This window comes from Lampetra planeri, chromosome 39, assembly GCF_965212315.1.
Source record: "Lampetra planeri chromosome 39, kcLamPlan1.2.h2, whole genome shotgun sequence".
In the NCBI taxonomy this organism is placed as follows: domain Eukaryota; kingdom Metazoa; phylum Chordata; class Hyperoartia; order Petromyzontiformes; family Petromyzontidae; genus Lampetra; species Lampetra planeri.
Window position 1 is genome coordinate 10,502,079 of NC_136145.1, and position 18,680 is coordinate 10,520,758.

General features: G+C 45.3%; 1 protein-coding gene across 6 annotated transcripts in view; it reads right to left on the reverse strand.

Moving 5' to 3' along the window:
• The window catches only part of MORF4L1 (mortality factor 4 like 1), a 40,624-nt gene that overhangs the window by 18,655 nt on the left and 3,289 nt on the right, over nucleotides 1-18,680 (reverse strand). For 4 of the 6 annotated variants that reach the window (XM_078612820.1, XM_078612819.1, XM_078612823.1 and 1 more), the window contains exons 3-7: nucleotides 18,578-18,645; nucleotides 17,231-17,317; nucleotides 16,590-16,619; nucleotides 15,092-15,117; nucleotides 13,079-13,170 (exon numbers count right to left, since the gene is read on the reverse strand). In XM_078612820.1, the coding sequence (XP_078468946.1) occupies nucleotides 13,079-13,170; nucleotides 15,092-15,117; nucleotides 16,590-16,619; nucleotides 17,231-17,317; nucleotides 18,578-18,645 (303 nt within the window). The remainder of the gene's footprint in view (nucleotides 1-13,078; nucleotides 13,171-15,091; nucleotides 15,118-16,589; nucleotides 16,620-17,230; nucleotides 17,318-18,577; nucleotides 18,646-18,680) is intronic. The other 2 variants (XM_078612821.1, XM_078612824.1) reach the window with 1 other exon arrangement.

The following is an 18,680-nucleotide window of genomic DNA, read 5'->3' on the forward strand; positions in this document are numbered from 1 at the left end:
GTTGACCTAGGTGAGCCACAGGATCGGTTCAGAAAATCGTCACTGGTGTTGGCCGTGAGCGGGAATCGAACTTGTGTCGCTGGGTTCATAGTGCTGCACGCGAAGCGTTAGGCTACCTCTCCCTACGCACATGCACACATACATACGTACCCACACACATGAATTCGGATACATCTATGCTCATACACAACACACGTTCAACAATGTTTTGTACTTTGGTAAAAACCTCTTCCTCTAATCCATACTTGCAGCTACTGCCCCAATGCGAGACCAGAGCTGGTGCTTGCTGGAGGGATCGGCCACTCCTTAAGACGGCAGCAGACAAAAGTGCTCTCCTGAAGGAGGCATCCTGTGAAGGCAAGGTTTCCTGTCTGCAATGCCCGACAAACGTGTGTGGCGCCCACAATTTTCACCACTGCCCTGAGCTTGCGCCTGATCCTACAGCTCGAGCATAGAAAATCTCGTGGGAACATTCATTTTTTATCTCTCTCTTCGTCCAATGAATCCCGGTCGGAGGATGACTCTGCCGATGAGTTACGTCGCCTATTTGTTTTTTTCCGATTTGCTTCTCTCCTGTTTAGCTCCACTCTCACAGCTTCGCACGTCAAGGTGAGCCGCTGATGCTGCATCCAGGGTTCCTGGGAGACGTACACGTCCAGGTCAATGACATCGTCTTTGGGTTCCTGGGAGATGTACTCGTACAGGCCAATGACATTACAGCGAGATGCAAGTGGACGCTCCGACGAGTTGGTCCCAGGAAGATTTTATCATCTTCAGACACCGACGCTCCCACTGCAGAATGCAGGGTATTTGGTAGCCTCGGACCAACGATGGCAGGTGGGTCCTGGTTGAGTCCGATTTGTTTCAGGAAGAGGTTTTCGTCTTCCGAGGCTCTCACTGCCCTAGCAGAATGTGGGGTCTGTAGAAAAATCCTAAGCTATCTAGTCAATTGGAACCTCATTTGCCAGTAAAAATATGATAATTGATTTTTTACCCTTCTATCTGGCAACAAAACTGACACCTTTTTACAAGGAGTCATGTTTGCATAGACCACAATACCTGCAGTCATAATGCAAAAAAAAAACAACTCTGATAATGTGCACTGTCCTTGAAGTTGATTGGTCCACACCCGAGACACACCCGAAACAGCTGTCTCGGGTGTGGACCAATCAACTTCAAGGACAATGCACATTATCAGAGTTGTGTTTTTTGTTTGCATTATGACTGCAGGTATTGTGGTCTATGCAAACATGACTCCTTGTAAAAAGGTGTCAGTTTTGTTGCCAGATAGAAGGATAAAAAAACAATTATCTGTCTAGTCAAGACCATTAGGGTCTCTGTGGCCACCGAGGGCAGAGATGCCCAGTCGTTCTGGTCAGGACATACTTGTCCGCATGAAATATGCGGGAAAGTCCTCGACGAGACTTGCGTCAAATCCACGCCCACGTCCCCCCTCTTATCCACGAAGAAAAGCCGCCCCCGCAATGAGATCCTCATACCTGGATGACTGGTCAGGGGTGCTGACGAGCGTATCCACCACCAATCTTCTACCGCTGTTGTCAGCTGGTGGGGTAGCTTGGGTCTCATCTGCAGCTTTGAGCACGAGCAGTAATTGCGACTGCGATGCTCATGCATGCTCACTACGGCACGCTCGCTGCAGCACGCACCAAGTGAGCGCTTGGAACGGTGGATGCTGACAACAGCCGAATAATCGTGAGTGCTTCCAGACTCATCATTGTTACTGCTCGCAAGTGCTATCCACGCGCCGTGATCCTTCTTCTCTTCAGCTGTCCCATCGCAAATGACTGCGGAGATCGGCTCGCAGCGTTTTCCTGCACGCTGGTGGGAGGCCAGTCCTTGAGCGGAAGCATTGGCCGTATTGTGGGCAAGAGTTTCTACTCGTCTGCTGAATGGGATGTGCATTGCGGCATTGCTGCTGGTGTTGATGCCAATAGGCCTTTTCCCTTTTAACTTCAACCCTCTTGACGAATCTCTTTGGTTCTTTCTTGACCAAGTCGGCTACAGAAGCCACTTCACTGCTTACGGTTTTGGCTGACATTTACTCCCACGTGTCCACATTGACATTGGCTGTTTTGAGATGTCATTTAAGGGCAGTAGTGCTCGCTCTGCTGGGGAACGCAAGCGGTTCCAGGCATTGCCGTGTCTCATGCCGAGGCAAGTGGCGTTGCGGTCCAGTATTGGCTCGAGGGGGAATTTCTAGATGTTAAGAAAAACATTAAACCCATGGCAGGCAATACAGGACAAAGAGCAAACACGCACACACGCATACAAATATAGATGCGCGCACATGTGGACAAAGGTGTGCAGGCACAGGCATAAGCATGTGCACGAACACACAGATACATTCGCACATATAAAGGATAAAGATGCTGCATGTAGCCAATAATAGCCTGTTGGGGCAGGAGCTGTTGACGAGCATCTCTGAAGAGGGGATGGGTGGCCAACACCATGCCTGGCTGCCCTTTGTCTCCCTACTTATGATACACACTTCACGAGTTACTCAATTAATGTTAAGTCAAACTAGCGGGAGGCCCAAGACCAGATGAGATTCCGCTTTTCACTGTTATCCATGGCAAGAAATATAATATAGGTCACTGGGTTTAGCAGCACATGGTAAGTTACACACACACAAAATTAGACGTCCATAGAGACGCTAATACGCACAGAAAACAAATGCAACGGCCTCATACACTTCCAAAAGCAGTAGCTGTGCAGATGAGTAAAAAACAGGTCCTGCGGCTCATTGTTGTCATTAGTTAATTCCACCAAAGCCTTTTACTTAACATTAAAAAACATTCAATCCTTTTGCCTGGCTCTTCCCATTCATGCATGCAAGATACAAACCCGATGATGCATCAATAGCCTCAGGGTACACACGCATACACACAAACAGGAGCTGTTTTGGCGACGATAAATCTAACTTTATCTACATTGAAGATTGAAGGGAAGTTGTTTCTCAAAAATGTATTTCTTACGGTCTTCACGTGTGACTGCCTCTGCAGGGTCGGGCCTGGTGGTCTCTTCGATTGGAAGCCGAGTAATTTGTGAACCTGTCAGAGGTAACCAATACTTTCTTGCATTTTTTTTTGTCTCCCATCGTTAAAAGCCCATCCGTAAGCGATGCACAGTTCTCTATCGACGAGGGTCTGTGAAGCATAGCAACTCTTCAAAAATGCTAGCCGCTTTATTCTCCATCGCCATAAAGAGCAATTACGAAGGTGCAATTTTTCACAGAGCGAACAAAAAAAAATGGCGTGGGGCGGGGGCGGCAGTATGACGCCATCACAAATATAATGCAGCCCTTTCCCCCCATCCCCACAATCTCGCTCCCACATTCAGGGTACTCTTTTCGGGCGGCGAAAGGAAACATTTTTTACTGCGTTTCGCCGCACCACGCTTATCTGCGGACAAAAGAAGCGACCGAGCGAGAAGGGAGAGATTCTGATGCAATCACGGCTCCCTTTCACGGCGAGTGGGCGACCACGGCCTCTGGCTACTCGGTGGTAGAGAATCGGCTCGCAAAAACGGGATGGGGATGACTCTGCTGACACGGCGCATGGTCGACCTCATCGCTTCGTCCTCGCCGCATCAATTTGGAACTAGCATCATGTACTTCAAGGAAGAACCAACCACAACACACACAAAACCTCTAGATTTCACGTAGGTAAAAAATGAAATAAAAATTAATCATAATAAAACAATAAAATCACGTTTCGGAGGCAACACAAGTCTCCGTCATCAGGTGGGATGGTCACGGCCAGATTTGCTGCATCAAGTGAGGCAAGGATTCAAGCCCTTAAATGCAAGTTGAGGGGGGGAGGAGAGGGGGGGGGGAGCTTATCAGAATGTGGTAGCCAATGAATGGAACGTATCGGGAGGGGGGGGGCGGGGCTAAAAGAAGGCACAAAGTGCTACGTAGGCGTCGGCGACGTGTTTATGCGCTAGTAACTATTGTTGCACATGCTAACGTATTGGACGAGGTGGGGGGGGCTAAAAGAGAGTACGGGGTGCAAGTGTACGTGGACATGGATATGTACAAGCATCTGTTGATACACATGATAGAAAATAACGAAAATGCCCATGTTTATACCAGTGTTGGCTGACAATAAAGAGAGTATTGTTAAACACTGGGGATGTTAACACTCGGTAAAGTAAAGTAAAATAGGGCCTGTCAGATAAGATGGTCAAAAAATGTGTAATTAAATCTTTTTTGCATGGTTGATAACATCTTTCCAATGATTACTAAGTTTGTACCCATCATCACGGTTGAAATTATGTCTGTGTTTGTATATCTGAATGGCTTCGTGTACAAACCTTTGATGGTAGCCAGAGGGTTTTTAGAGCACCTTAGTCTCGGAGAAAACAATCTCATGAGAGCCCACCGCGTTGTAGCAATGATTGGCAACGGCGGAAGACTCAATTTTGCCGTGTTTCAAATCTGACTTGTGCTCGTGGACACGATCAGAGACATGACGTTTCGTTTCCCCAATGTAACAGTCACCACAGCTGCAACTCAGTTTATAGACTCCAGGGTATTGCAAGTCAGGGATGACATCCTTCACAGATGGAATTAGATCACGGATTTTATGTACTGTACCGAATCGGACTTGGATCTTATGTTTGTTTAGAATTTTGGAGATCTTTTTTTTTTTGTCACGCCTGCTATGTAAGGTAACGTGACAGTTTTGATCGGAGTTTCAAGTGGCTGTTTCTGTATGGTGGGAGAAACAGTTTGGCGGATGGTGCGTTCAGAGTATCCGTTCATCCTGAGGGCCCGATGTACATGTCTCAATTCACTGGCCAGGTGGTGTTGGTCAGAAATGCCATGAGCTCTGTGGTATAGCGTTTTAATGAGAGATTTCTTTTGAGATGGGTGGTGGTGGGTATCCGGTTTCAAGTAGGAATCTGTGTGGGTGGCTTTCCTGTAGACAGAATGTCCCAAGGATCCGTCAGGTCTCCTCTCAAACAGAATATCTAGGAATGGTAGTTTGCCATCTTTCTCCACTTCCATGGTGAATCAGATGGATGGATGTCTGGAATTGATGTGGTCCAAGAAGTGGTCCAATGCTGGGAGGCCATGTGGCCAAATGACGAAAGTGTCATCCACATACCTCTTCCACAGGGAAGGACGCAGGGTGGATGTCTGGATGGCGTCTGATTCAAACTATTCCATGAACATGTTGGCTATCACTGGTGACAAGGGGGAGCCCATAGGGGTACCCTCATTCTGTTTGTAGAAGGTGCCATTCCAGGTAAAATAAGTGTTGGTGAGGCAATGCCTAACCAGCGCAGGTACATCCGAATTCAATCCATGTTGGACCAAGTCCTCAATTATTGTTAGGGTGTCAGGCACTGGAACTTTGGTAAACAGAGATACTACATCAAAACTGACGAGGATATCATCATGAGATAGTACAATGTCTTTGACCAAAGAAACGAGTTGGGTTGAGTTGAGTACTGCCGAAGAGGTCCTGCCTGTGAAGGGAAGTAGAGTATCTGATAGAAAACGGGCTAGTTTGTAGGTAGGGGAGTTAATCGTTGACACGATGAGTCATAGAGGGGTGCCTTCTTTATGGATCTTGGGAAGACCATAGAGTCTGGGAGGTCTAGCAGCCGAGGGTTTTAGAGAGGGACGTTTGGTTGGTTAGTAATCATTGGAAAGATGTTATCAACCATGCAAAAAAGATTGAATTACACATTTTTGGACCATCTTATCTGAGAGGCACTATTTTACTTTACTTTACCGAGGGTTAACATCCCCAGTGTTTAACAATACTCTCTTTATTGTCAGCCAACACTGGTATAAACATGGGCATTTTCGTTCTTTTCTATCATGTGTATCAACAGGTGCATGTACATATACATGTCCACGTACACTTGCACCCCGTACTCTCTTTTAGCCCCCCCCCCCCCTCCTCGTCCAATACGTTAGCATGTGCAACAATAGTTACTAGCGCATAAACACGTCCACGTCGCCGACGCCGTACGTAGCACTTCGTGCCTTCTTTTAGCCCCGCCCCCCCCCCTCCCGATACGTTCCATTCATTGGCTACCACATTCTGATAAGCTCCCCCCCCCCTCAACTTGTATTTAAGAGCTTGCATCTTGAATCCTTGCCTCACTTGATGCAGCAAATCTGGCCGTGATGGTCCCACCTGATGACGGAGACTTGTGTTGCCTCCGAAACGTCGTGATTTTATTGTTTTATTTTTATTCATTTTAATTTCATTTTTTACCTACGTGACTTTACCTAAAGAACTAAGAGTATACACACAAAACTGCTGTGGTCGTGTAAATACACCTTGAACACAGATGACCCGAGTTTGTCCCACACAAGCTTAAATCTTCGTAAAATAAGGTTTTAAAGATCATTGCTATAATGCTGTGGGCTCTCATGAGATTGTCTTTTCTGAGACCAAGGTGCTCTGCAAACCTTGTGGCTACCATCAAAGGTTTGTATACGAAGCCATCCAGATATATAAACACAGACAAAACTTCAACCGTGATGATGGGTACAAACTTAGTAATCATTGGAAAGATGTTATCAACCATGCAAAAAAGATTTAATTACACATTTTTTGACCATCTTATCTGACAGGCCCTAACAGTACTCTCCTTTTTGTATTTGGATTGTCAACCAACACCGGGTAAAACAACATGTGCAACTATTGTTCTCTTTAAGACCTGCCCACCCCCCCCCCAACACGTTCCATTCATTGGCTGCCACATGCAGATAACCCCCTCCCCCCTTAACTTGTATTTAAGGGCTTGTCTCTTGGAATTTTGCCTCACTTGATACAGTAAATCTAGCTGTGACGGTCTCACCTGATGACGGAGACTTGTGTTGCCTCCGAAACGTCGTGATTTATAATTGGATTTCTATTATTATTTTTAAAAACATTTTTACCTACGTGACTTTACCGAAAAAATCTAAGAGTATGAATCCTTGCAGTCACGAAAGCTTCAAATCTAGAATTAGGTTTTAAAGGGACGTTCAGGAGTGCCGCCGTAACGATTTTGCTGCCATGTACTTTGTGACACGTCACTGCGATGAGGTCACGAGAAGGCTGACTGCTCGCAACACACATTGTAGGTGCATAGCTACAAGATAAAAGTAAAAAATAATTCTCGCCCTCATTAATCTTCTGTTACGTAGTTTTTTTTACCAGTATCACGCGTTTTTTCCAGCAGTAGATTAATTTCAAGCCGTGGAAATAAAAGTGACGTGTTTGACTCGGGATTGAAACCAACAACAGCCTCCTTCCATCTGAAGGATTGAGTTTTCCTTTACAAGTTGAAATCTTCAGGTTACTGCGATTGATCAAGCCAAGGCATATCTCCCTGGTCAAATGAGCAATCTGCTGCACTCATCTCTGTTGGTGGCCTTGAGGAAGTTGTGAAAATTCGATATTCCAATGGTAGGGGGTGGTCCCTTAATGGTACAAGAATGGCCAACTTCTTACAAAGTGCTATATTCATTCTACCGATATCAGAATCCATTTATTTTTACTGGAGGAATCCGATGAGCTATAAAGCTCTTTTTCACAGACGTCCAGTAGGGGCAGGTCAGAACGTGACAACAATACAAAAACACGATAGGAGTGCAAAGTATAGTAAAGGTAAACAAATCACTTAAAAAATTATCTTACCAGGTAAAGCCCACTGAGCTATTCGCTTATTTTTCAGAAGTGACCTGGCCACAAATAATAGATCAACAAAGTGGCTTATCATATGGAAATTTATAGGAGGAAAATAATATAAATAATCTAAGCGCATGTTTATGAATTGGGCGAGGAGCCAAGTTGAGCCCTGAATTTGAACCCTTAACTTAGCAGAGGTGATGGAGTGGCAGCCAGAGAGCAAAACGTGTCTGAGGGGATGTCCACCTGAAGAGATGGAGGCATGAAATCATCTCGTGCACAGGTGGATTAATTATTACACCAAAACATCTTGAGAGATGGCAGCTTGATGGGGGTCTTCATCCAGCAGTGGATTGTCAATGGTTGATGACAATGACGATGAACCTTGCGATTAACAGTCAAGCACTCTAACCATGCAATACCCAGGCCTGCCCTAATTTCCACGGGTCCACATTGAGGCAAGGCATGGCGTTTGCATTGGACCAACGTTGTGGAGTAAACAAGTCTTGTTTTCTAAAAAGTACACGGAGTACTTTAAAAAGGGCAGTGACTCACACTACCAGAGCAACCAAGTGGGTGGAATGACAGCTCTCCACGTTCTAGTTTAGGCACAGTAATCGCATACAAGCAAACATTTAAAACAAAAAAAGGATAACACATTGTTTAAAGCAACATGTGCAGATCATTTCAGGGTAAGAGCATGGGCGTAGGCATCACAGGTTTTCAATCTGGACTTGTACAAGAGAAAAATGACCACAGCCGCTGTGTGCGCTTAAGCTTCATTGGGTTCGCTGTCGAAACACTCAAGAGAGCCAGAGAATAGCTAAAAATGAGTGAGCAAGCGAGTATGGAAGGTTAAAATGTAAGGAGTGAAAAAGATGGTCAAGGATTGGACGAGTGAGGGAAAGAAAAAATGATGGAGACAGTGAGTGAGTTAACAAGTCACAGAAGCGAGCGAGCGGGAGTCAGTGGACGAGTCAGTCGGGAAGGGGACCGACTTGATTAGTGAGCGAGTGAGCTAAGGATATGGCGTGAGGGGAGCGAGAAACTGAGTGAGACAGTGAATGAGAAAATGGTGTGAATGAGGGATTGAATTAGTGAGTGAGCAAAGAGTAATTGAGTGATGAGCAAGATACAGAGAGAGAGTGAGTGACCAACTCAGAGAAGGAATTAGGTAGATCTCCGGTTGCATCCACTAAACCCTGAGTGGTTAAACAGCGACCACACAGTTATCAGGCAACGAGCAGCGCTCCCGTTGCTCGCTCGTGCGCCTTTGCAGTTTTGGCTGGGAGTGGTTCGTTTTTGTTTTGGCATGCAAATTTCCTATCAAACGAGAATATATTAAAAAAAGATGGAGCTCTGTTCAATGGTGTGCAGAAAGCTCTCGGATAACAACATCAGTGGTGCAAATCAATGACCGGCTTGGGTCACGATGTAGCTGCAATCCCCCTTCAAGGGAGTAAATAGCTCCCTGCAGCGCTTGTTAACTCCGAAACTACCCTCCACGCCACAATCCAGAATGAGCCGATCAGGCACCAGCACAAAGACAATGCACTCAGGACAATGAGAGCTCGGGGTGAGCAGCTGCATCATGGGACTTCCTTTGCCAGTGTCAAAATACTGTATAAGAATAGGTTTTCCCTTTTTTTCTGGCAACAAAACAGGTCAGCTTACCGTCAAAACTACTTCACAAAAACAGCACTCACTAGAGTGCTCAATGACATTTGAACGATTATTGATTCCGGCTCCATTGTTGCACTTGTAAGTCTGAACATTTCGTCAGCCTTTGACACCGTTAACCACTCGCTCCTTACTTCCCTCCTGAAATCCGACTTCGGTCTATGTGACTCAGCACTCAAGTGGATACTGTCGTACCTTTCGGACCAGCAATCTTCAGTCAGGGTGGGCACGTCCACATTGCCTGACACAAAAGCACTATATGGGGTTCCCCAGGGCTCCATCCGAGGTCCCCTGCTCTTCACAGCCTATACTTCCCCGATCGGCCGGCTCATCGCAAGCTTCGGTGTTAAGCACCACTCATACGCGGATGACACTATTCTATTCGCCGCCATCGATTCTAGCAATGCATCTGGATTCGAGAGGCTCTCGGAATGTACCACCGCCTTGCAACAGTGGTTCACTGCACACAACCTAGCTTTTAATCCGAAAAAGTCAGTGGCCATCATGTTAGGTACCAAGCAACGTTTTAACTCATCAGCACTAACAACACACATACACATCTTTGGTCATAGCATCAGGTTCACTGATCACTTCAGCTACCTCGGTGTCAACCCAGATTCAACTTTATCCTTTGACCATCAAACCAATCATATCATCAGTTCATGTAACTTTCACTTGATAGCTCTCAGACACCTACGTCCTCTCATATCCACTGAAATTTCCAACACATTGGCATTTTGCATAGTTGGGTATCGCCTCGACTATTGCAACTCCGTCCTAGTCCGGACCTCCACTGGCAACCTAAAAAAACTTCAAAGAATACAAAACAACCTGGCACGAGTCATCATTGGCCGCACTCATCCCCGTCTCAACTCATTTGCCGGTCTCCGTGCCCTCAACTGGCTACCCATTGCCAGCAGGTCATATACAAGATCGCCTGCCTCTGCCACCATGCCTTCACATCTGCCTGCCCGCCGTACCTTTCTTCATTATTGAAGAATTGCAGCTCAGCACACGGTAGATGCCTGCGCAGCGCGACTCACAACCTCCTCTTGATACCAAGATCCAGGATGGTCATGTCTATGCGCCGCTTCTCGGTGGCAGCCCCAACAGTCTGGAAAGCCATCCCTCTGCACATTCGCAGCATAACCTCAATCGTCTCCTTCAAGAGACACTTAAAAACTCACCTCTACAACCACGCATTCGAATGACTCCGAGCTTGGCTCCGCGCCTCCGAGTTGTGGCCATTACGTCCGCAAATTTGCGTGCGTTATAAATTGCATTATTATTAAGATGTTAAAACACCAAACTGAAATCTTTTGCAAGGAATCATGTCTGCATTAACTAGATACTTGTGGTGAAAATACAAACAAAAAACATGCTCTGACAGTATATGCATTGTCTTTGAAACTGATTGGTCCACACCAGAGACAGCTTTCTTTAGAGCCTCGTCTCAAACAGCGTTAGACCAGAGGGCTCGAGCAGTTGGCCAGAAAAAAAAATGGTAAACGACGAGCCAACATCCCCAAGCGATAAGCGGACGATGCAGCCAATTGTGTGAATGTTGGGCGTTGTACGCAAACACGGCAGGACACACACACACGCCACCACGCTGCTAAGACGAGCTTGTGCAGATGTGCGTTTCACTTCCAGATTGACCCGGTGTCCGGCTCCTTCACATTATTTACAAGGCTCAGGTCTATCAGATCAGGGGTCGACCATCAGTCAGAAAGTGAAAATTGATTTGCAATTAGCAACGAGTTGCCTGCAATCAGCGAGGACGTTTCTGCCTAAGTGCCACGTTGATGGCACGCTCGTCAGCGTGCAATCTGTTTTAATTGCGAGCCTGCTGTCGACGACCTCCTCAAATGAAAGCATCATCAGGGTCTCCATCATCACACCTATTCATTGCTAAATGGTCTCCCCACTCCGTAGCAATCCCTCACTGTCCTGCGACACTACAATGCGTCTAACGGCCACATATGCAATGGCCTGAACCTGTTCATTTCTAACATCTTTGGCCCTTTGTGGATAACATGGCGCTTCAATGAAGCGACGTTCAAATACACGAGCGAATACCCCCACTAAGATTTACAACTGATCAACAGACCAAAATTGAAGCGATCAATTTAAATCGCCCACATTTGGGGCACATTTTTGGCGAGAGCTGGTGGCTACAACATGGAAGTGGTGAGCAGTGTCGTGATATTCGGTCTCCCCAGCTGCTGTGCGGAAAAGTCGTCCTCAGAGAGTAGCAACCGCAAGATCAGAAACTCTGTAGGCCCCGAACAGACACACGGCCATCCGCTTGTCCGCCTGGGGACAAGCGGACGGCCGATGCGGCGACAGGCAATTAAATAAAAGGAAATGTTTCATGAAATGTCACCAGTGGAAATGAAGAAAAGCTATTTAGTCAATCCGTTGAGTGACTTAGCAGGATAATATGACTGGCAGCGGGAATTATGATGAACAGCGGCGATCATGTGAGCCCATTGTGCTCGCGAGGGCTTACTAAGTAAGCGCTGCAAGCGCAGCTGCCGAGTGCCGTGGAGGAGCATTCATTGAGCTCGTTTAAATCAGCAGCTGGGCGGATTGTTCGGCTGCCGAGTCGCATTTGAGATGCGCTTGTACGCGGTGCGAGAAGAGAGCCCGAGTGGAGAAATGAAGTGGTTTTTGAAGTTGCAAGTAATTATCCAACCAGATGGGTCACGCCATGTTTCGCGTCTCGTTGGAAATGTATTTTTACGATCGTTCCCATCCCATCGCAAAATAATTCCCTCCGAGTGTTCTTTTCATCGTGTTCAAGTTTGTGCAAACTATAAAGCTGCATTTTCTCTAAATGTGGGATTAAATACTCTCCCGAGGCGCTGCGAAAGATGGCCATTGCAAAGGTTGGAAATCAATACTTAACTAGTTAGGGGTGGTAGAATAATCATGCATCCAATCAAAGAGTAATATACATTTTTAGGCTCTCGATGAAAGCTAAATAATTAGTTATCGTGTTGAACCGTGCCTCCAAATTTCAAAAGAATTGTCGATTTGCCATGGGGGTGAATAGTTTTTTCTGGAATAAATAGCAATCATGCTCTCCGCAGTACTCCAGCATTGAATCCCACTCCCCACCCTCTGCCTCCAGAACACTCTTGGGAAATGTCAAACTATTACAGACAGCAATAAATGTACAGAATGTATGCAATACTTCATATACCTCTATCTCTCAAATATCTGAAAAAAATGGCCATTGCAGTGTTTCTCTTGCAAGATAGTTACAGGTGAAGAAAGGTAGTAAATATATGTTTTAGTATGTTGTATGAACGCTGGGGTGGAATAGTGGTACAGTGTTTAGTGCACTGCGCGATGAATCCAGCAACCCGAGTTTGATTCCCAGCCACAGCTAACATCAGTGGCGAGTGATTTATGAACCGGTTGCGACACCTCCCTCCCAATACACCCTTCACGAGCCTGCAATGAACTGCATGAAGTATAATCAAGCAACCGCCATGACTTATCGAGGACCATCCAGCAGTGGATTGACAAAGGGCCGTATGCATTAATAAGAGCGGAAGTAATGCATCACGTGGCCATGTGAGAGGTACTCACTGTACTGTGGATCCGCATATTGGGCATAGCTGTTACGGTCAACAACCAATCACGGCAGTCAACCACCATCACACAATCAAAGCAGTCACCCATGGAGTAGTTAACCTGACGCGACCACGTGGGCGTGCGAGACGTACGCTCTCGACTGTGGGGTCCACCCGCGCGCGCTTCTTGCGAGGAACCTGTGAGGGAGGGGGGTTGGGTGGCTCACTGGGGCCAGGGCCGTCGCCTATGGGCGACACGTGCAGCACAGAGCACGCCAGAGTCAACCACAGCCGCAGTCACCCGCTGAAGTCAACCGTTACACAATCACCGCACAGTCACCCGCTGAAGTCAACCGTGACACAATCAACGACACTGACACAGCCATGTCACAACTGCATTGTGGTTTCAAAATCACCTGAGGGCTGATTTGACTTAAATTAGATACTGGAGCACTAACAATGCATTCTGATTGGAACCCGGGAAACATTTCATCCCATGTGGGGGGGGGGGGTTCGCAAAAAATCCACTCCAGCTGCAAATCAGACGTCGAATTATGAAACTGCTCGGTGTCAATTTGAACGCTCGCTTGTGAAGGGAGGAGTCATGTCCATAAGTCACAGGAACACGGGCTGCTGCCGCTGCTCAAGCCCACCAATTAGTGCCACTAACTGCAGCGCTGCCTCCCGAGCATCTGTGCACAAAGCGTCTCAAGGCTGCGTACAAAACAACCCCTTTACTCTGCGCATCTGCTAGGGCCGATTCCTTGCAGTGATAAAACGCATTGCTGGGGGGGGGGGGGGGGGGGGGAACAGCCCCTTGCCTTCACTGTGCGGTTTAAGTGAAACGGCCAGGATGACATGAGCGGAACGCTGAATTGGGACGTGGGCCTCCATACCTGTATACTTAACTTTCATAAAGTATTGTCTATCATCTGGAATAAGTTTGGCGAGCTCTTATCTCCATGGCTGAATGTGTGACGTCATTGCAGCTACTCCATGTTTGTTTTAATTCATAAATATTTGTTTATTTAGGCCTTTGTATGCGAGTACTTGGATGAGTGTCAATTTCCACCGAGTCAAATGCATTTTCAGTCTACAAAAACCAGGCATGTTGATATTTGATATTGTCTTTTCCAGAATCTGATCCATTGTACTGTAAAGTACTTTTACTCTTCTCGAATAGTATTAAATGTTTTTATTATTACTCTGTACTGCCCACACATTTGTGGGGGAGCCACGGCCGGGGTGGAGGGTGGGGGGGAGTCGACGTGATATTAAAATGATGCACAAACCCGGCTCAACGCTGTGGGATGCAGGTGACATCATAGCACAGATCTGCTCGGTGGCATAAGCACTTGGAACTTCTCCGCCCGCGTGCCAGCCAGAAATCTTTTTTTAAATAATATAGTAAGAGCACTCTTGTTTTCCCAAGAAAGTAGTCTCAATACTCTTTATTCGTACGTTCCCACCCAGTTTTTCACAGTGGGGCGCAATGTTGCTATGTGTAATCCCAATTGAACAATTTGCAGGTAATTTTTCAGCATTGGGATGTTTTGGCCAAAAGACCTGTTAAGAGTGTACTTTTTTTTTTAGCGAACCCCCATTGGAAACCCACACAGAAAATGGTCGAGTTGGGAATTGAACACATGGCCATTTTTCTGCGAGGCACACGCGTTACCATTGCACCGCCCTGCCACCCAACATTACAGAATAAGTTTGAATAAGCGGCACAAAGCAGTTATTATATTTCACATTAAGGTGCTATTATCCATACAATGGAATTCGTGCACAAGTTGTTCCCAGGTCACTTCGATGAAAGTCACGGGCAGTGCAATAGGAAAGCAACTCAGCCCCACACTCAATGGGTACTTGGGGCGATCCAGCTTTGGGAAAGGCTGCCGCTGGGAACGTTTTTGTCAGTCGTGCGGCGTGCCAGCGTGCAGTTGTTAGTCGCTCAAACGTGCAGATGCACCTTCAAAGGGAGGCGGGTGGGGGTGCGTCTTTAGAAACATCAAATGGCAATGACGAGGATGATGAGAGGAGTCACTTTCACAGGCCGACTGCGAGCGACGGCCAAACGTTTCGTTCTCTAACCTACACCTAACCGCTTAATAAATTAAATATCAAAAAGATGACAAAGACAAATTTCTGGAATGTCAACCATACCTTTTTGTTTGTTCTTTTTCCCTTTGCTGCAAAAAAAACCGCACACACAAAACCTGTTAAGTCATCGTTAAAATTTCATTCACTGTAAATTAACCGACCCAGGCCAAAGGGGCCTTTGATTAAAGCTTACTCTCAATAGCACTTGGTTATCACAATCTGCAAATCCTTCCCTGTCGTAGCATGTTAGTAATTACGCACAGCGTGCCTCGACTCACTAGAGCATGCGCATTGTTCGAATCTTAAATATTCGGGGGGCTTAGGAGAGGTCGCACTCTAAAATACGGTGGGGGAAAATAAATAAGCATGCAAACGAAATAAACCTCAATACACATAATCACATTGCTCTCCATGCCTGCGAGGTTAAGATTACATTTAAGAATCATAAAAATGGCATTACGTTCGCTTGTATTTCATTACTTTCTTTATAACGCGTCCGTTGTAAAAATGCGAATGCGATGCCAAAAAAACCCCAAAAGAACGAGGGAAAATGAATTCCGCCTCGTGGCGCGCAAATCCTCAGCTCGACGCACCGCACATGCCAAATTTATGTGCAAGCGGACGTCAGCAGACGCAGGACTCATTAAATCCTCTGTCCCTGAAGCGCACTTCTGCATAAGAGCCCTGTGCCGTTAAAATCACCGTAATTATCAAGATAAAAAGCATTACCTACTGTGGCTGGATTGGCTAAGGCTTATCAAACTCCTTAACAAAAGGCCGGCGTTTTGAAATTTTGACACGGCTGGGTGGTTGCAAACAAAAAAAAACAGCGCCGGCATCGCCATGTCCGAAGCACATTTAAGAAAGGTACAATTCATTATCTTGGACAAGTGTGCGAGGGGGTCACAGAAACCCAGCGGACATTAGATTCTACATGCACCACATGGATGAGAAGTTAATTGACTCGTGATCCCAATTCGTGACAATTCAACAAATGTTGAAGGGGTGAGTCATTATAGCTCAACACTCCATGTCCATACAACATCTTGGATTGACATTTTTTTCAAAAGCTCTTTTATGAATGTGCGGCGTTTTCCAATTACACAAAGATGGGGGCGCTTAAGTGTTCATGATCGCCACTAAAACGAAGGCAAGCATCGCCGTCCGTGTTATGCACAGCATCGTGAGATGCGGTTGCATTTATCTTTATAAACCCGAATCGTATGTCACTGCATTATTGCGTGATCTCATCAAAAGATGCATCTGGGATCTTAAAAGGTCACCAAAGAATATGTGAGCATCGGGAATTTAAGATTGTACCGATTAAGATTTAGTCTTATGCTTACTTGCATAAAATCGGCACGTGAAAATTAATATATCGTTTTTGAAAGCGGTACGCTAATTTATCTGCCGTGACATTTAGCCTGGGGTGCAGCGGTGGTGCAGTGGTTATCGCATTACGCTATGAACCCAGTGAGTTTAATTCCCGGCCATGGCTAAGATCAGTGGTGAGTGATATCTGAACCGGTCCTGGGCACCCCCTTCACCAACCCGTACTGACCAGTGTGGTGAAGTAAGGTCAAACAATCCCCTGCAACACAGTGTGGGGAGGCCTTCATTCAGCAGTGAATTGATCAAGGGCTGTACATTACACTACATGTATATCAATATATATTTTACATTTAGGCTAATGGAGAAAACAAGACAATACAAATGAGATTATAACAAAATTTGGAGAAAAAATACTTGCTTAAGCATGGATCATGTAACACTTTCCAACATGCGTTTGTCACTGGAAGTATTTCATTAGCAGTACGCAAGCCGACGATGGATAGCTGTCGAGACAAAATTCATTTTGCATATCTGAAAAGTTATATTTTTTCACTCTCTGGATTGTTCCTCAAGTTTTGGGCAATCTGTCCCGAATTGCAACACAACTTTACACAAGTTTCATTCACAACGGATAGTCTTTATACAAGTTATAATGCTCCTCCCACCCCTACCACCACATTACGGATGAAAATACAGACCAACAGATACAATGCAAAAACACTTTCAAACTTCATTGGAAATCTTTTAAAATAATTATTTTACTAATTAAATCGTGTCCCAGAAAACATAAGTCGAATCGCATGGCGGGTGAATCGTTACGTGCGTAGCGCGTGATGGCATGTGCGAACGGGCGCCCTGAGGGACACTTACGGGTTTCCCTTCTGCAGCTCCTTCTGCTTCTGCAGGTTTGCCTCCACGTACTTCAGCACGCGGCTCTCAGGGACCCACTCGTCCCAGCTGGGGAACAACAAACATGGCAGCCTAGCGTGAACATCATGGTTGACTACGTACCGTGTGAAAGAAGTTCAACATACGTACATAACATCACATGGCCCCGACGATTCCTTCACGAATTTGTAGCCAACATCACGCGATTCGTAATTAAAGAGCGATCTTGCAGGCTTCTACTCAAAGCTTGCAGAAGGCACGACTATGGGCATCTTTAGGAATTAAATTGAGGAACATCACCTGGTCCAAATTTCTATGTAACAGATTATATCATGGTGATGCTGTTGTGTTGGCAGTGCTGCACAAACAAAGCTAACAAATAAACTCTCAACGCATTCATCAAATAAATGTATAATATGCGACGTTTCTGGCAAGTGCCCTTGTTCATAGCACAAGAAGAAGTCAGAGATGGAGTGGATAACAAGAAGAGTTGGAGACTGCACCATGCACCATACACCATCGGGCTTGATGAGAATTAAACTTCAAAAATGTTCTTTGATGACATTTCATTACTTGGTTGTACATTTATATTTGGTCGTTTGCATTGATTTCTATTGACTGCATTGTCGTACGTAATGTGTTTGTTTGAATGTTTTTCTGCTGCCTTATGCAAATTTATTTTCATTTTTATCACAATATCAATAATTTTCTCCACTGCTTCTATTTGCCTAATCTAGTAAATTTTCATTCCAGCAATGACTTTATATTTCTTGTACATTCGAATTTGAAGGCGGAATTCACCTCCTTTACTTAGCCATATTAAAAACCATGTTATTCAGTCATTGTTCAATGCAGTCTAGACTTATGATTAAAACAAATCTCAAAATATAGCATTTACATAAAATTACTTCATGTAATAACTCAGGTTTGCCTTTCAAAAGCAATGTTTTACGTGTATCTAAATGGAATATTTTAATGTGCTGGTTAAATAGCAGAATATTACTGCTACTATGTGACTAAAATTGCGACAATTTGTTTGTATTGTTTGAGGTGCCAAGTTGTTTCGTACCTATTCTGCAGCATAAGGTACTTAATTACAGGCCATATGAAAACGATAGCAGCAGATATGATGGCAAACAGCTAAAGTGTGTGTACACTGAATTTCAAATAATTACATCTTTTTTCTGTGATGGGCCAGGTTGGAAAAAGAATAATTTTTCACGAAACATTTTGCAGAAAACAAATAACAAGTTTGCAAATAGCAACCACTCAGTAAAAGACCAGCACGTTTGTGTGCGAGAGCTTTGTGTGCAGAAATGCTCCACTCACTTTTTGTTCCATCCATTGTAGTGAACAAAGTATTTGATCTGCTTGTCTTTTATCACGATCTTCACACACTGCAACAAAAACCAACCGATTTTAATATAGGATT